At 39.9% G+C, this 15,641-nt stretch overlaps 1 protein-coding gene across 1 annotated transcript; it reads left to right on the forward strand.

Annotated features, from left to right (window-relative positions):
* The first annotated feature begins 965 nt into the window (after positions 1–965).
* On the forward strand, positions 966–14,476 carry ilvbl (ilvB (bacterial acetolactate synthase)-like). The gene is made up of 15 exons (XM_026911099.3): positions 966–1,414; positions 4,527–4,728; positions 5,337–5,464; positions 7,360–7,498; positions 7,604–7,715; positions 7,887–7,986; positions 8,890–8,987; positions 9,165–9,301; positions 9,417–9,551; positions 10,757–10,871; positions 10,990–11,159; positions 12,558–12,628; positions 12,758–12,829; positions 13,108–13,213; positions 13,479–14,476. Exons 1-15 carry the CDS (start codon positions 1,313–1,315, stop codon positions 13,655–13,657), a joined length of 1,866 nt encoding a protein of 621 aa, XP_026766900.3. The 5' UTR covers positions 966–1,312; the 3' UTR covers positions 13,658–14,476.
* The last annotated feature ends 1,165 nt before the right edge of the window (positions 14,477–15,641 follow it).

The following is a 15,641-nucleotide window of genomic DNA, read 5'->3' on the forward strand; positions in this document are numbered from 1 at the left end:
GAGTTACACCCCTTCATGGCAACGGTATTCTCTAATGGCAGTGAGCTCTTTCAGCAGGATAATGTTCCCTGCCACACTGCAGAAATTGTTCAGGAATGGTTTGAGGAACATGACAAAGAGTTCAAGGTGTTGACTTGGCCTCCAAATTCCCCAATCCGATCGAGCATCTGTGGGACGTGCTGGACAAACAAGTCCAATCCACCTCACAACTTACAGGACTTAAAAGATCTGCTGCTAACGTCTTGGTGCCATATACCACAGCACACCTTCAGAGGTCTTGTGAAGTCCATGCCTCGATGGTCAGAGCTGTTTTGGTGGCACAAGAGGAACCTATACAATATTAGGCAGGTGATTTTAATGTTATGGCTGATTGGTGCACACACACACACACACAACACACAAACAACAACAACCACGGCATATCTAGGGGTTGGATTTTGGGTTTAAACCCCCATGAAACTTTTTACAGGATTGTTAATGTAATACAGTTTCAGCGCAGTTTATTAGATACAGCATACGGTATATACCTTTTATGGGTTTAACTGAGATTAATTGAAATTAAATTCTGGCTACAGTACTGGACAACAAGGAGTGTGTGTGTGTGTGTGTGTGTGTGTGTGTGTGTGCTCAGCTCAGCTCTGCTATGGAGTTATTTCACTCCAGTAAACAATAATGAGCTGAAATGTGATGAATTGATGACTTTTAAAGGGATCAATATCGTGATATTAGCCTTGGCATTTACTGTGGTGTCAGATTATAAGAAAAAAGAAATTATTTGCATCACACGTCCCTGTGATGCTGCTAACAGACTCGTGATTAACAGAATGCTCCAGCAGGTGGCGCTGTGAACGCGAGATTGTGCGAGATTACACGGTCAGTCACGGCGCATGCGCACAGCTCTGCTTGTGTGTGTGTGTGTGTGTGTGTGTGTGTGTGTGTGTGTGTGTGTGTTTCAACCTTAACCTTTCACCTGGTTGTTGCGTGTTACTTTGCCTCCACGTCACGGTGGCGCTACACCTGGGATGCGGGAAGCTGCGCACTTCTAGCGGAGCGCTTGGAGAGAAAAGGGGCGGATCCTGTTCACAGGTCAACAACGGCCAGGTTTCGGGTGGTTTATAAGTTGGAGATAAGATGAGTCGTGTGTAACATGTTGAGCAGCAGACAAGTAGGTTGCGTGATGTTGAGAACCGCAGGAGTAGTAAAGTGATCTCCGGATGAGAGGAAGGTAGATTTCTGCAGCACCTTTACTCACAGGTTGTGACACCTGTACCTGGACTGAATTCTCCTAGCTGATAAAAAACATTTCCTGGAAATGGACCTCGGAGTGGTGGTGTGCTGCTGTCTCATTGCAGTGCTGCTGGCTTTGCTGTTTGCTGCTTCCAGACTGGGCTTGCTTTACCAGCTGTTTCATCAGGTAAGTTACCTCAAAATGTTAAAACCTGATGCACTTTATTAGTTACTTACAGACTGTCTCTGAAGGCAAGCCTGGAGTGTGTCTGCAGGAATCCATTTCAATGCACACTTCAAAAACTACTATAGTATCATCATAATTTCGTAGTAATAATAATAATAATACGCAATTTTAATTTATATAGTACTTTTTATCTGTATTATATTCTCTGTAGTCTGTTTATCTCAAGAATGAGTTACTGAGTCTTCATTGCAGTGATACAGAAATATGATTATACCCAGCAGATGACCTGATTAGATTTTGAAACTGCTCCAAACAGGGTCAAGGTCACTCAAGGTCAAGCGTCAAAAGTAATAATTTCATTCAATAGCGTCCTTTGAAGTTTGAAGTATATTTTAAGTGTATTTGAAACATTAAACTTGTTTAAACAGTTTACAAAGACGAAGTCTTACTTTGTAATTTGCACAGTTGACACGTGCAAAACTATACACTGAAATTCTTGTTTAGTATCAACAGCATATAAGACAGAGTAAATGAAATATATAAACAAATGTGCGAACGCAGATATAACAACATATGACAGAGATAGACTGCGTATGCACAAAATATACAAGTATGGCTGGATATTGTACGTAGTAAGCGTGCAGTGTGCACAAAGCTGGCTGTGTAATGGTTCGATTATTGACGGTTTCAGAGTCTGATAACTTGGGGAAAGTTACTGTTTCTGGGTCTGTTTGTTTGCACCCGGATGCTCCAGTAGCTCCTGCTGCATGGAAGCAGCTGAAAGAGCAAGTGTTCTGGATGCCTGCTATTCTTGGTGATCTTTTTGACTCTCCTCAGGCACCGTTTCAGAAAAATGTCCTGTAGAGAGGTCAGTTTCCTGCTGATGAAGAGCTCAGCTGATCTCACCACTCTGTAGGTCCCGGCGTTTGCCAGCAGAGCAGCTGCTGTACCAGGCCGTGATGCATCGACTGAGAATGCTCACAATGGTGCAACTATAAATAATTCATGAAAATATCCGGAGCCTTTCCAAACTGTCTCAGCTTCCTCAGGAAGTACAGACGTTCCTGGGCTGTTCTCACCACTGTGTGAGTGTGGATGGACCATTTGAGGTCATTAGAAATGTGGACACTAAGGAATTTAAAGCTGCAAACTTTTTCCACCCTGGTCCTTTGATATGAATAGAGGCATGCTCATCCTCCTGTCTCTTCCTGTAGTCCATAATCATCCTCTTTGTGTTGCTGAGTTTCAGAGAGAGATTGTTGTCAGAGTACCAAACAGCCAGGGCTCTGACCTTCTCTCTGTAAGCCATCTCATCAGCATCCAAGCTATTGCCTACAGTGGTGGTGTCAGCTGTGTATTTAAGGATGATATTTAGGCTGTGCTGTGATACACAGTGCTGGGAAGCTCCTGTGCTGAGGGTGAGAGAGGAGGACATGAGGCTGCCAATTCGGACCACCTGTGGCCTCCTGTCACAAAGCGCTTTACAGACAGCGATGACTCAGTAAAAATTAGGGCAGGAAAAGAAAGAAAACCAGAAATATATAATAATGATCATCAACACTAAAATAAAATTGTGTAAAATCATTGAATTAAGTGCAACAGTTAAGAGAGAAAATTGGCATGAATAAAAATGAGTTAAACATTCTGAAGAACAGGTAAGTTTTTAGCCTTCTCGTAAATATGTCCAGATCAACAGGCCATCAGGGAGGGATTAAAAAAAAAAAAAAGCTGCCTCACCACTCTATAGCCAAGTAGTGGGTACAACCATTATATTTCTGCTTGTTGATCCGGGAGCTAACAATCAATTCACTGAGGTACAGTGTAGCAAGACCACAAAGGTTGAAATTCAGTGATAAAACATCTTAAATCAATTCTAAAAGACATTGGGCTCCAATGCAGCTGTCTGCAAACGTGTAATGTGATCTCTGAATTCACACAGAGGCATTTTGCACTCTGTTAACTAGTGATGGAGCACTTTGGTAAACCAGATAAGAGAGTGTTACAGAATTTAAATGAAAATGACACAAAGGCATGTCTAAGTTTCTCGCTGTCAGCAGTTGAGAGAACGTCGCAGTCGTTATGTGGATATGTTTCTGTTTTGCAGACATTACTTGTGGTCCATAAAGCTGAAGTCACTATCAAAAATAAGTCCCCTGGTTTTTGATGCAGTTTTTAGCCTTCACAGGGCCTCCAGATAAACTAAAATGCTTTCTCTGAGCTTTTCTCTGAGTGCCATTCCTAATAGCAAGGATTTCTGTTTCATCATAGTTTAGCTGCAGAAAACTGTAACACATCCAGGATTGCTGTCCTTTTAGTGAAATAAAGAGCACATAGAACATTGAGAATCAGGAGATAAAGACATATAGAGCTGTGCATTGTCTGCGTACCGATGGTATAATATAATTAAGATTGTAATTATTGATTATCCTGGAGCAGATAAAGTCGGTCGCAGGAGTGAACTTTGACAGACTCCACAAGAGTATGCTGCTTAGATGAGCAATTGCCAAGGGCAACATTATATTTATGGCCACTTCTATAGGAAGTACTATCTAGCTATTTTATTTACAGTATATTTAACATTTTAACGTTTGTCTCAAATCACTACATTCAGATTCTGATTCAGATACTTACCCAACGGAGGTTCATTGAGGCACACTCCTTTTTAAAATTCAATAGATTTTGCCCATGCCTCTACCTATTTCTCCATTTCCTACGTAACTGTTTGGACATGGCATTGCCCTTCACTGCCACATAGTTGTTATATACACGTCACGTCACTTCACTTCTCTTCATATAAGTTTTTGTCACATTGATTTTCCTAAATTCTCCAACATGTCTTAGCACCACCATCCTGGACAGGGCTCTCCCAACTAGTTTAAGATTAATATGAATATGCAAAAAAATACAGTAACTAAGTATCATAAAATTTAAGCACTTGATGCACAAGATTTAAGGGCATGTCCGTGCTATTCAGTGGCCAAAATAACATTAACTAATCTATTGGCATTAAAAATGCTGATGACAATAATGGCTGTCTGATTAAATAAGTCTAAGTTGGATGACTCTTAGGATCTTTGTCTGCTGTTGCATTAACTCCTACAACTCTTCTCAGACTGACAGGAAGAGTCCTCGGCACGGAGGCGAGAGTGTGGCAGAGGTGCTTCAGGCTCATGGCATCAAGTTTGTTTTCACGTTGGTTGGTGGACACATCTCTCCAATCCTGGTGGCATGTGAGAAACTGGGGATCCGTATTGTGGACACGCGTCATGAAGCCACAGCTGTGTTTGCTGCGGACGCAGTAGCAAGACTCTCTGGTAATCAGTGTTCGAAATTAAAATTGTCTTATGAACCAAGGTTGAATCGAAAAAAAGAGCTGAAAATTTGTTGCTGTATCCATGTCTCTTTCCAAAAGTACAAAATTTAGGGGTTTCACTGTAACAGAGCTGAATACCTACGCAATCAAAACTTTTATGTTTTTTTTTTTTTTTTTTTTTGGTAAATAATTTTACAAGCTGTTTGTAAAATTTGTTGATTTTCTTTCCACTTCAATATTGTGGATTATTTTGTCTACACTTGTCTATAATCCCCATTCAACCATAAAACCATAATTTGGAAAATTAGATTTTTTTGATAACAAATTGCAGTCTGTTCATGTGTTTTGTCATTGATGTATGTTCATTCAGAGTGTACTTTTCCGATAACTGCAGATAAATGAACACATTTGAAAGGTGTTTTTAATTTTTTTGGTCTGGCCTACCTGACATCGGTGTAAAGTGTAATGTGACCAATTACCTAAAAATAACATTGACATCTCTGCCTTCCACTTGCTGAATGTGAATGCATGAGTGAAGTCTCAGTACGTCAATCAGATAATTCACACACAATGTAAAACACTACTGGTGAATTCTGGGAATGTTTGCAGGTACAGTAGGTGTGGCTGTAGTAACAGCGGGACCAGGCCTTACTAACACAGTTACGGCAGTGAAGAATGCTCAGATGGCTGAGTCACCTTTGCTTTTGATGGGTGGAGCAGCTTCCACTTTGCTACAGGTCAGACGTTAAGGAATTCTGACAAGTCAGTCAACTGTAAGGAGCTTCATTGTGTTAAATTAAATGTGACAAGATAGAGCAGAATAATATGGGGAAAAAAAGCAATGCACAAATACATGCATTAATACAATACTGTAAGACACACTTGTCTTTAATTCACACAGTGTCTTTCTCTGCATTTAAACCATAGACAAAAAAACACTCACCACACAAACGGAAACAACATCGTCACAGAAATTAAGCACTATATTGAACAGAGTTATAATGGACAAGTACAGTACCCTCCAAAGGTATTGGACCAGCAAGGCTAATTCGTTTCTTTTTGCTATACACTAAAGGCATGGCACCTTGGGTGGCAGACCAACAAATTTTAGGTGAGCAGAAGTATTGGAACATGTGACTGACAGGTGTTTCTTGTTGCCCAGGTGTGTCCTGTTGGATTGTTTAAACAATAAGTAGCTCTGAATGTCTACTCTTGGTTTGAGCCCTGGGCTTCACCTGTAAAGACTTTATTTGTTCTTAAAAAGGATAAACCAACATGAAGACCAGAGAGCTGTCTATGGGTGAAAAGCAAGCCATTTTGAAGCTGAGAAAAGAGGGAAAATTTATCAGAGCCATTGCACAGGCAAACAACAGCAGCTGATGACAGAAACTTTGTGAGAGCTGCGAAGAAAAACCCAAGAACAACAGTCAGTGACCTCACCAACAACTTCCACAGGGCAGGGGTGAAGGTATCACAATTCACTGTTTGAAGAAGACTTCAAGAGCAGAAATATAAATATTAACCTCTACCAAAGTGATGGGTAGGCCAAAGAAAGGATCCGCTCATGATCCAGAACATACGAGCTCATCGGTCACGCATGGTGGAGGTAGTGTCATGGCTTAGGCTTGCATGGCTGCTTCTGGAACAGACTCACTCATCTTTATTGATGATGGAGCTCATGATGGTAGCAGCAGAATGAATTCAGAAGTCTACAGAAACCTTCTGTCTGACAATTTACAGAGAGATGCATCCAATCTAACTGGGAGGAACTTCATCATGCAGCACGACAACAACCCAAAACACACTGCAACACAACAAAGCACTTCATCAGGGGGAAAAGTGGAAGGTTTTAGACTGGCCAAGTCCATCAGCAGACCTTAACCCAATTCAGCAGCCTGAAGAGGAGACTGAAGGGAGAAACCCCCCAAAACTAACAACAACTGAAAGAAGCTGCGCTACAAACCTGGAAAAGCGTCGCAATAGTTCGTTTCTTGATGCAGTTATTGCAAGCAAGAGATGCAACCAAATATTAAGTGTTATTTACTTTAAGACTATCTGTTCCAATACTTTTGCTTATCTAAATATTGGATAGTCTGGCACACAGGGTGCCATGTTCTAAACTGTTTAACACGTCTAAATGTAAATTTCAGGAAATGAAAGCTGAAATTCTGATCTGTTGTCTCATATTCATCTTTTGATGTCAAACCCAAATATCTTTAATGTATAGTGAAGACAAAGAATTGGCCTTGCCGTTCCAATACTTTTGTCGTTTGTCGTATCTCCCACTAATCTGTGAGGTGCATGTAAAGCAGTCCCTAGAGTTAACATCATAGCCATTACTTTAAATATGAAAAGATGTAGGGATGAAAAACACATTAGTCTACAAAACAAACTAAAACAATTAGAGAATAAGCAAACATTAATGATACAACTACCCAGAAGATTAAAAGCAGAAATAGATTTAATAGATTAAATTAATTGATGTGTTTGGATCAGAGATATACAGAATGTGTAGTTGACTGGGTTACAAATAATTATATTCACAAACTCAGAACAGAGATGACTACCATGAGGACCAAATTTTGTGTGTGTGTGTGTGTGTGTGTGTGTGTGTGTGTGTGTGTGTGTGTAGGGTCGAGGAGCTTTACAGGACATTGATCAGATGTCCCTTTTCAAGCCACTCTGCAAGTTCTGTGTGTCTGTTAGGCATGTGAGGGAGATCGTGCCCACTGTGAGAAAGGCCCTGGCTATTGCTCAGTCTGGCACACCAGGTACACAGCCGTAAAGTTTTAATATCCTTCAGAACAGGATGCACCCTGAACAGATCTTTATTATGATGATTTGTGCCCTGATGAACAGTTATGTTTGTTTTTCAGGTCCTGTATTTATCGAGTTCCCCATAGACACTCTTTATCCATATCATCTCGTAGAGAAAGAGATGTCTCCTAAAAGCACTCCTAAGGGAATCGTTGGAAAAGTTACTGCATGGTATGACCATGGTAGCTAACACGTTGGACCGCAGTACTGATCACACAGTTTGTTGTAAAATGCTTGATTGTTCATATTACTGTGTTTGGTTTCTGATTATTAATTTAGCTTGTTTAAAGGAATTCTGAATGAATGCCACCCTGGGTGAATCGTTTTTTTTTCTCCTTCTAGGTACCTTCACAATCATCTAACCAACCTTTTTGCTGGAGCATGGGAAGTAAGGGACCTCTCCCCTCTACCTGTGCAGGTACCTAAAGCAACAGACGAGGAGGTGAGCTTTAATATCTGCAATTATTGAGATGGCAATGTTTGGATACATTATTTCTCTTATGATTTCCTCGTGTATGAACTTTGGAGTAATTTCCAAAAGAGTGGCTTGTGAGCATTTACTGCAACCTGAACCTGTGAAGTGTGTGATATACAGTAGAGTGTACAGTAAATTGTACAGCAAATTTTAGTTTATGAAAAGAATTGTAATGTTATTTAAAGACGTTACATGCACCAACACCAAGAAAAACCTCTCGAAGTCCATCTCCAGGCTCAGTGCTTTAGCATGGTTACGGTAAATAGTTTAATCAAATTACTTTTCTACATAATAATACAAACGAGGATGATGCCAAAGACGCACAAAAGAGTAAGATATTTTTAACGATCTTACATCGCATGCAATTGTGCAGCTTATGTTACTATTTATAGCTAGCTGCATGTGATAGAACTGTGAAAGTACGCTATAACAAAAAGAGATTTATGAAAATAAATACATTTTATAATGGTTATGCTTGTGATTAAACAGTGTGGCAAGTGTACACCCAGTGTATAGCAGTGGTTACTATAGTGATGCGAAAACTTCTCCAAAGTCCAAATGCCAAACTGTGGTTCAGCAAAAGCTAGTCCTGTCTAGTCTTTTTTTTAAATTATTTTTAGAAAGAATGTTTTCGGGTGTGTGTTTTCAATTATGAAATTAAATGAGGTGTTTGTTAGTTCTTTATATTGAGAACTCTGTATGTAATACATTATAAAAGGCATTGAAAGTGCATGCAAGCCATAATTAGCTGAATGTTTAAAGAGATAGAGAAACAGCAGTGCTGAAATCAGAAACCTTTTACCTCAATATGTCAGATGTCACATAATACACATTTATCTCCCTGCCCTTTGACTTTTGTCTCCCCTCCAGGTGCAAAGGTGCATAGAGCTGGTGAGCAGGGCTCAGAAGCCAGTGATCGTGTTAGGCAGCCAGGCAACACTGCCACCAACACCTGTCACAGATGTCAGGTAGATTTATCGTTGTTATAATTTTAAACAGTGATTAAACAACTGCAGCACCAACTAATCCCTGTCTGTCATCTCAGTCCTAATTATGGTCCATTCTGCTCTTTTGGGCTACTGTATAAACACCAGAACTTACTTATTTGAAGTTTTGTGACCATTTCTGTTTTGACCCTGTTCCAGAAAAGCTCTGGAGTCTTTAGGCATTCCCTGCTTCCTAGGTGGGATGTCCAGAGGGATGCTGGGTAAAGACAGCCTTCTGCATATCAGACAGAACAGAAGAGATGCCCTAAAAGAGGCGGATTTGGTGCTGCTAGCGGGTAAGTTAGTGCTTTAAGACATAAGGACACATTCCCAGGTTTTCCCAGACTTATTATGCCTTTTGTAGTTTAAACTGATTTAGGTGAAATTTTATTTTAATTTTATTTTTAACAGGCACGGTGTGTGACTTTAGACTGAGTTACGGCAGAGTGCTGAACAGACGCAGTAAAATTATCGCAGTCAACCGAGACAAGACTCAGCTCCTGAAGAACTCTGACTTGTTCTGGAAGCCCACAGTGGCTATTCAGGGTGAGGCACTAAATTACAATAACACCACAAGCAGCACGCGATCATTTGAAGTTAACTTTGCCCAAGCATTCATCCTTGATCTTCTCCAAACTCTTTATTTAAATTAATTGAAAACCAGATTAGGCAGTTGTAGTGTTTGCCAGACTTCAGTCCACCAATTGGACATTATGATGCACAAATAATAATTAGCATAGATTATAAAAATACGGGCTAATACCAATGGTTTCGGTGGTTCTGATTCCTTAGTGTTTGGCTACACTTACATAAGGTTACACCACACTCATGTAAGTTAAACATTTCTTTTATATGATTCATTTCCTCACAATCCTTCAGATTACTGTAATGTGTGCTTCTGCAGAACACCATGTTAGACACATCTATTAGCACATCTCAGACACCTGTGTTTTCTGTTGTGCATGTGTGGGTTTCTTCTGGTCACTCAGCTTTCCTGATGCTTGCTAAAAGAAAAAACATGCTGGTGGAGCGACTGTTTTAAACTGACCCTTGGGGTAAATGGGTATGTGGGTGTGAGGTGCTGTATGATGAAGTGTCATCCCACTCAGGGTGTGTTTCTTGCAATTAGCAAATTTAAAAAAAAAATATTTTACTATACACTGTTCTATAAAATATTTTTATTAGCAAGTTTATTTAAGCATGTGTAGCTGTTCCTGAATGACACAGTCTTGATTCATTTTTATTTGTATAGCGTTTTTGTAGCAACACTGGCGGGTAAAAACTGCCCCAGATTACGTGAGGAAGAAATTTTGAGAGGAATCAGACTCTAAAGGGAATCCACCCTCTTCTGCAGGACATGGGGTATAAATCACAAGATACAGGTGTTGAAGAGTAAAGACAAACTGTCAAGAAGTGTGGAAAAGATGCTCTGTATAGGCTATATTCAGAGTCGATGACTTGCGTCCAAAAGTTATGTCAGTCTTGATGTGGGGAAAGTTAAACAGATTCAGAGATGGGTTACACATGTGCTTGAGTCACTTTTCTGGGTGCACCACTCAGATTAATTCTTGGGTGTGACACTGTGAATGTGTTTCAACACGTATGTATATATATATGTATATATGCCTGCAGTAGACATGTTTAGAATAAATTTGCTTATTCTCATAAGCTCACAGTCGGACCGTGTAGTCCGTGATGTAACTTCATAAATAAATGACATTAAAAGTAAAATTGTGGCACTGCTTCTTCAGGCGACGTTGGTTCCTTCTTGCTGCAGCTGTCTAAGGGCTTGGTGGGACACAAATGTCCTGAAGAATGGATTCAGTGCCTGAAGGAGCAGGACAAAACAAAAGAGAAGGCAAACAGGTTAAGTTGCTCTATTGCGTTAATGCCCATGGTGTGTAGTATTAATTATGTGTGTTTTGATTTTACTTACAAACTGTCAGTCTGATTTTTTTGATAATGTAATGATTTACTCTTGCAGAGACAAGGCAAATGAGAAGACAGAAAGGCATCTGAACCCCCTGAGTGTCCTGCACTGTGTGGATGAGCTCCTGGGGGAAGACAGTATCATTGTTGCAGATGGAGGAGACTTTGTAGGCAGTGCTGCTTACATAATGAGACCACGAGGACCCCTGTGCTGGCTGGACCCAGGTCAGAACCATGGGCAAGGGTAACAGTGACTAACAGTGACTGAGAATCAGCTGTTGTAGCAAAATAAGTCTCATTTCAATACATAATGTGGGTTGCATAATGTAAAAGGTCACAGTTAAGCCACTGGGAGGCCACTTCTTGTTCCTAATGAATAGCCTCTTTATTAAAGTGGCACACAAACAGCTGGACAGTGATCCACCAGCAGGCAACCAGTTCCACATAGTACTCGAGACCCCTCACTGGATCTAGAGCTGGCCTTGTGCAGTACCTTTGGGAGTAATGTGGGTTGAACCACAGCACAACATGTTTGAACTCTGCTCCCCAATGCAGATCCCCCTAGGAGTTGCAGAAAATATTGTGCAATCGAGGTTAATCCGTGTGACAAAATATTTTTACCTTAAGTAATTCACAATATACTTTTTCTGCCAAAAAGTGTGAAATTCTTAAATCTTACTTCCAGCAGTTTTTGAGTTGGTCCTGTTCCTCTTGTCCTGGAGGGAGATCCAAAGGATCATATCTCTGGTATACATTAGTAAAAAAAAAATTAAATATAAAAAAGGAGTGTTAGAGACAGCTGTAACCTACAGTCAGGTCCGTAGATTTAGACATTGACACAGTTATTATTATTTTAGGTTTCTACCACAGTATGTAGGATTTGAAATTAAATAATTAAATGATTGATATGACCTCAGGTGTGTGTGATTCACCCATTATTTCACTTACAAGTAAGCAGATAAAAGGTCTAGAGCTAATTTCAAGTGTGACATTTGCGTTTGGAATGTGTTGTCGTTAACTCTCAATGTGAAGTCTAAAGAGCTGTCACTGCCAGTGAAGCGAGCCATCATTAGCCTGGCAAATCAAAACAAACCCTTCAGGGAGGTAGCAAAAACATTAGCTGTGGCCAAATCAAATATCTGGTACATTTCTGAAAAGAAAGAACACACTGTGGCTCACTAGCGAACCAGAAATACCAAAAGATCCATAAGACCACAAAATTAAACGTTACAGAAAAAAGAAAGATTCCATAAGAGACACTTTTCAGATAAAAACATAATGAAGGCTGCTGGGTTTCGATGCAGAAATAAGAAGCGAGTCGACAGTCAAAGTCTCCAGAAGAACTGTGGCTGCTTCTGCAAGATGCTCAGTAACACTTCCAGCTCATTTCCTTATAAAACTGCACACACTGCACCTCAGATACTGCTTTATTTTATTTTTTAAGCAAAGAGTCGTCACTCCAAATATTGACTTTGTTTCATTTATTTCTGTTTATAGTATTTTTTTTTTTAAATGTAGAAGCATTTAATTTCATAATTTTTTGAAGGCATCTTTGCTCTACAGCATTTCTTTGCGTCTGGGCTTTCTGTGTCTCCCATTCTCACAGACCTCTGTTCTGTACAGGGGCTTTTGGGACTCTTGGTGTTGGTGGAGGGTTTGCCCTGGGAGCAAAACTCTGTCATCCTGATTCAGAGGTAGGATATAACCAAGAAAAATTTACTTCATTGTCAGTACTGTTAATTAATTTTCCTCACTGACTTTCTGAGTGATGTATCTGTAATTGAAAGAAGGCTTTATTGACAATGACAATGTCTCCTCCATAGGTGTGGATTGTTTATGGTGATGGTTCCCTAGGTTACAGCGTGGCGGAATTCGATACTTTTACCAGACACAAGGTATAAAATCACATTCAACATCCAACCAAATGTCAAGGCTGCCAAATGACAACAATATGTAAATCCTTTACAAATATATTACATTAATAAATGACACAAGCTTTTTATATAAGTGGACATGTGACACCATTTAAATAAAATCTTAAATTAATCCCTAGCCTTTAAAAATAGTCATATTTAAAATAAAACCCTTAGTAACACACAAAAAAAAAATCTTTGACACTATTTTTATGTGTACTTTTATTACCCTGACTCTCTTTTTTTTCCTCTTTTGCCAGACTCCTGTAATTGCACTAGTGGGAAATGATGCTTGTTGGAGTCAGATCTCCAGGGAACAGGTGCCCCTTCTTGGCAGTAATGTCGCTTGTGGCCTTGCATTTACAGGTAATGATTCAAATTTACAAATTTATACTAAATACAGAGACTTTATTGTGTCTGTGTCACAGTTTCATCTGTTATAATTAACTGTAATCAGCCCACAAATGTAGCTTTGACAAATTACTTCGACCAGCACAATGCCATTTTGCACATCAGGATGATTGACCCCAATCAAAAGTGTCATTTTTGGACGAACGTTTTATTGGCGAAATTTCACTGAGTCCCTAGTGTGCAGTGTTGAGATGATATTCTGTTTTTTTTTTTCTTCCAGATTATCACATTGTTGCCAATGGCTATGGTGGCAAAGGTTACCTGATTGGCCGTGAAGACGAGGCGCGTCTTGAAAACATTGTTAAAAAAGCACAAAGAGAGTGTAAAGAGGGCAAGGCAGTGTTACTTAATGTACTCATTGGGAAAACCAACTTCAGAGAAGGGTCTATTTCTGTGTAGAGACCCCGTGTGTGGCCCTGACTGAAATCCTGAAAGCCTTTCACCTGCTGGTGCTTCGTGTGTTGAAACACTGTGCACTGAGCATTAAAGACAGGAGTAGACGGGTTAAAAAACAGATGAAGACTGGAAATCTGCATGGCTTTAGTGCTGATCATTTCAAAGTCATTACTGTTTTCAGCTAAGGAGGTTTTTCCTCTTTTTATGCTTTATTAATATTTTTTTAGAAAGATATCTTGAAGATTTACTGTTTGTATTAGCTAAAAAGTAAAGACTGGATTTTAAGTAATAACCATTAGATAAAGACTTTTAAGCATTTCAAGATTAAGGGACTTGATTGATGTCTTTAGATTTTTTCTTATATTATTTTGTTTGTAATAATTAAACTGTTAGTAATATTGAGAGACGAGAAAGAGATATGCAATAATAGTATTAATGCTATTGACAAAAAAGTAGGACTGAATTATGTGTTGAAATATTTTACTCTACACGTGTAAACCAGAATAGTGCACAGCTCACTAAGTTCAGGTTCATGTTTAATTTCACATTTGTAACATCCTAATTAAGTTTAATTAAACAATCAGCAGTTGATTGAGGAAGGAATCGATACATTCGATGATGGACGAAAATAATAAATGCAACCAGACCATCTTACAGTAGTACATTTGGTCAGATCACAATATTAGTGTTGCAGTTGTACTTAAATACATTGGTCAGTAAGTGAAAGCCTCTCCCAAACCTTTACTGTTCTAGCAATCAGTAATGAAAAGCTTAGTCTATTCTGTGTGAGGGAGAAATAAAGTTTGGAAGCATGAAACATTGTTTGTGTGTTCATGTGTGATGTTTTGGTTACAGAAGACTTCTACTAGTACATACCTCACCGAGCCCTGGATTACTGATCAGAAGGTCAGGGTTCAAGGCCAGTGGTTCTGCCAATGGGCCCTTGAGCAAGGCCCTTTATCCCTCACCTGCTCAGTTGTATAAATAAGTATAAATGTAAGTGGATAAGTGTGTCTGTCAGCTGCCATAAACGTAAGCTCCAGCACTGCCAAGCTGCCACTACTGGACCCTTGAGCAAGGCCCTTATCCCGGCTTCAGGGGCTCCGTCTCATGGCTGACCCTGTGCTCTGACCATAACTTCGTAACAAACTGGGATATGTAAAGAAAAGTGTTTCATTATAGCAAACCTACAGATTTTTAGCTTTTTGACTGCAACATCGAAGGCTGCAGGATGGAAGACCTGATAAGATGATTTTGTAACTTCAGCAACCTGACATTTCCAGGTTAACCTGAACATGGCTTATAGTTAAATATTGTTGTATATAAACCCTTGAACGCTGATTGGCAGAGAGGTGTGTCCGGTCTCGTGCCCTGAAGTGAGATAAGACAATGTGACTTTTTTTTTTCTTTTTCTTCAAATTCAGAATAATATTTTTCACTTCAGGTGGCTTAGCGGTTAGCATGTTTACCTCGCACCTCCAGGGTTGAGGCTTTGATTCCTGCCTCCGCCCCGTGTGCACAGAGTCTGCATGTTCTCCCTGTGCATTGGGGGTTTCCTCCAGGTACTCCGGTTTCCTCCCACAATCCAAAGACATGCGTTATAAGCTGATTGGCATCTCTAAATTGTCCGTAGTGAATGAATGGTGTGTGTGATTGTGCCCTGCGATGTGTTGGCACCCTGTTCAGGGTGTGTCCTGCCTCGTGCCCCGAGTCTCCTGGGATAGGCTCCAGGTTACCCCATGACCCTGTGTAGGATAAGCAGTACAAAAAATGGATGGTTGGAAGTTGCACCTGAACTCCGTTGATGGAACTCACGTAGCCTGGAATAAATCAACTGAGGCTACTTCCCTTTAAAAAGCCCAGAAGCCTGCTCATGGCACTACTTGTTGCAGATGATCTGGAGCATGCTGAAAGGTCTAAGAAGGTGAACTTCACTGACACTTAAGAAGAGGTAGTTGTGCAAGAAGTAAAGAAAAACAAAAACAAA

Source organism: Pangasianodon hypophthalmus, chromosome 19 (assembly GCF_027358585.1).
Source record: "Pangasianodon hypophthalmus isolate fPanHyp1 chromosome 19, fPanHyp1.pri, whole genome shotgun sequence".
NCBI lineage: Eukaryota > Metazoa > Chordata > Actinopteri > Siluriformes > Pangasiidae > Pangasianodon > Pangasianodon hypophthalmus.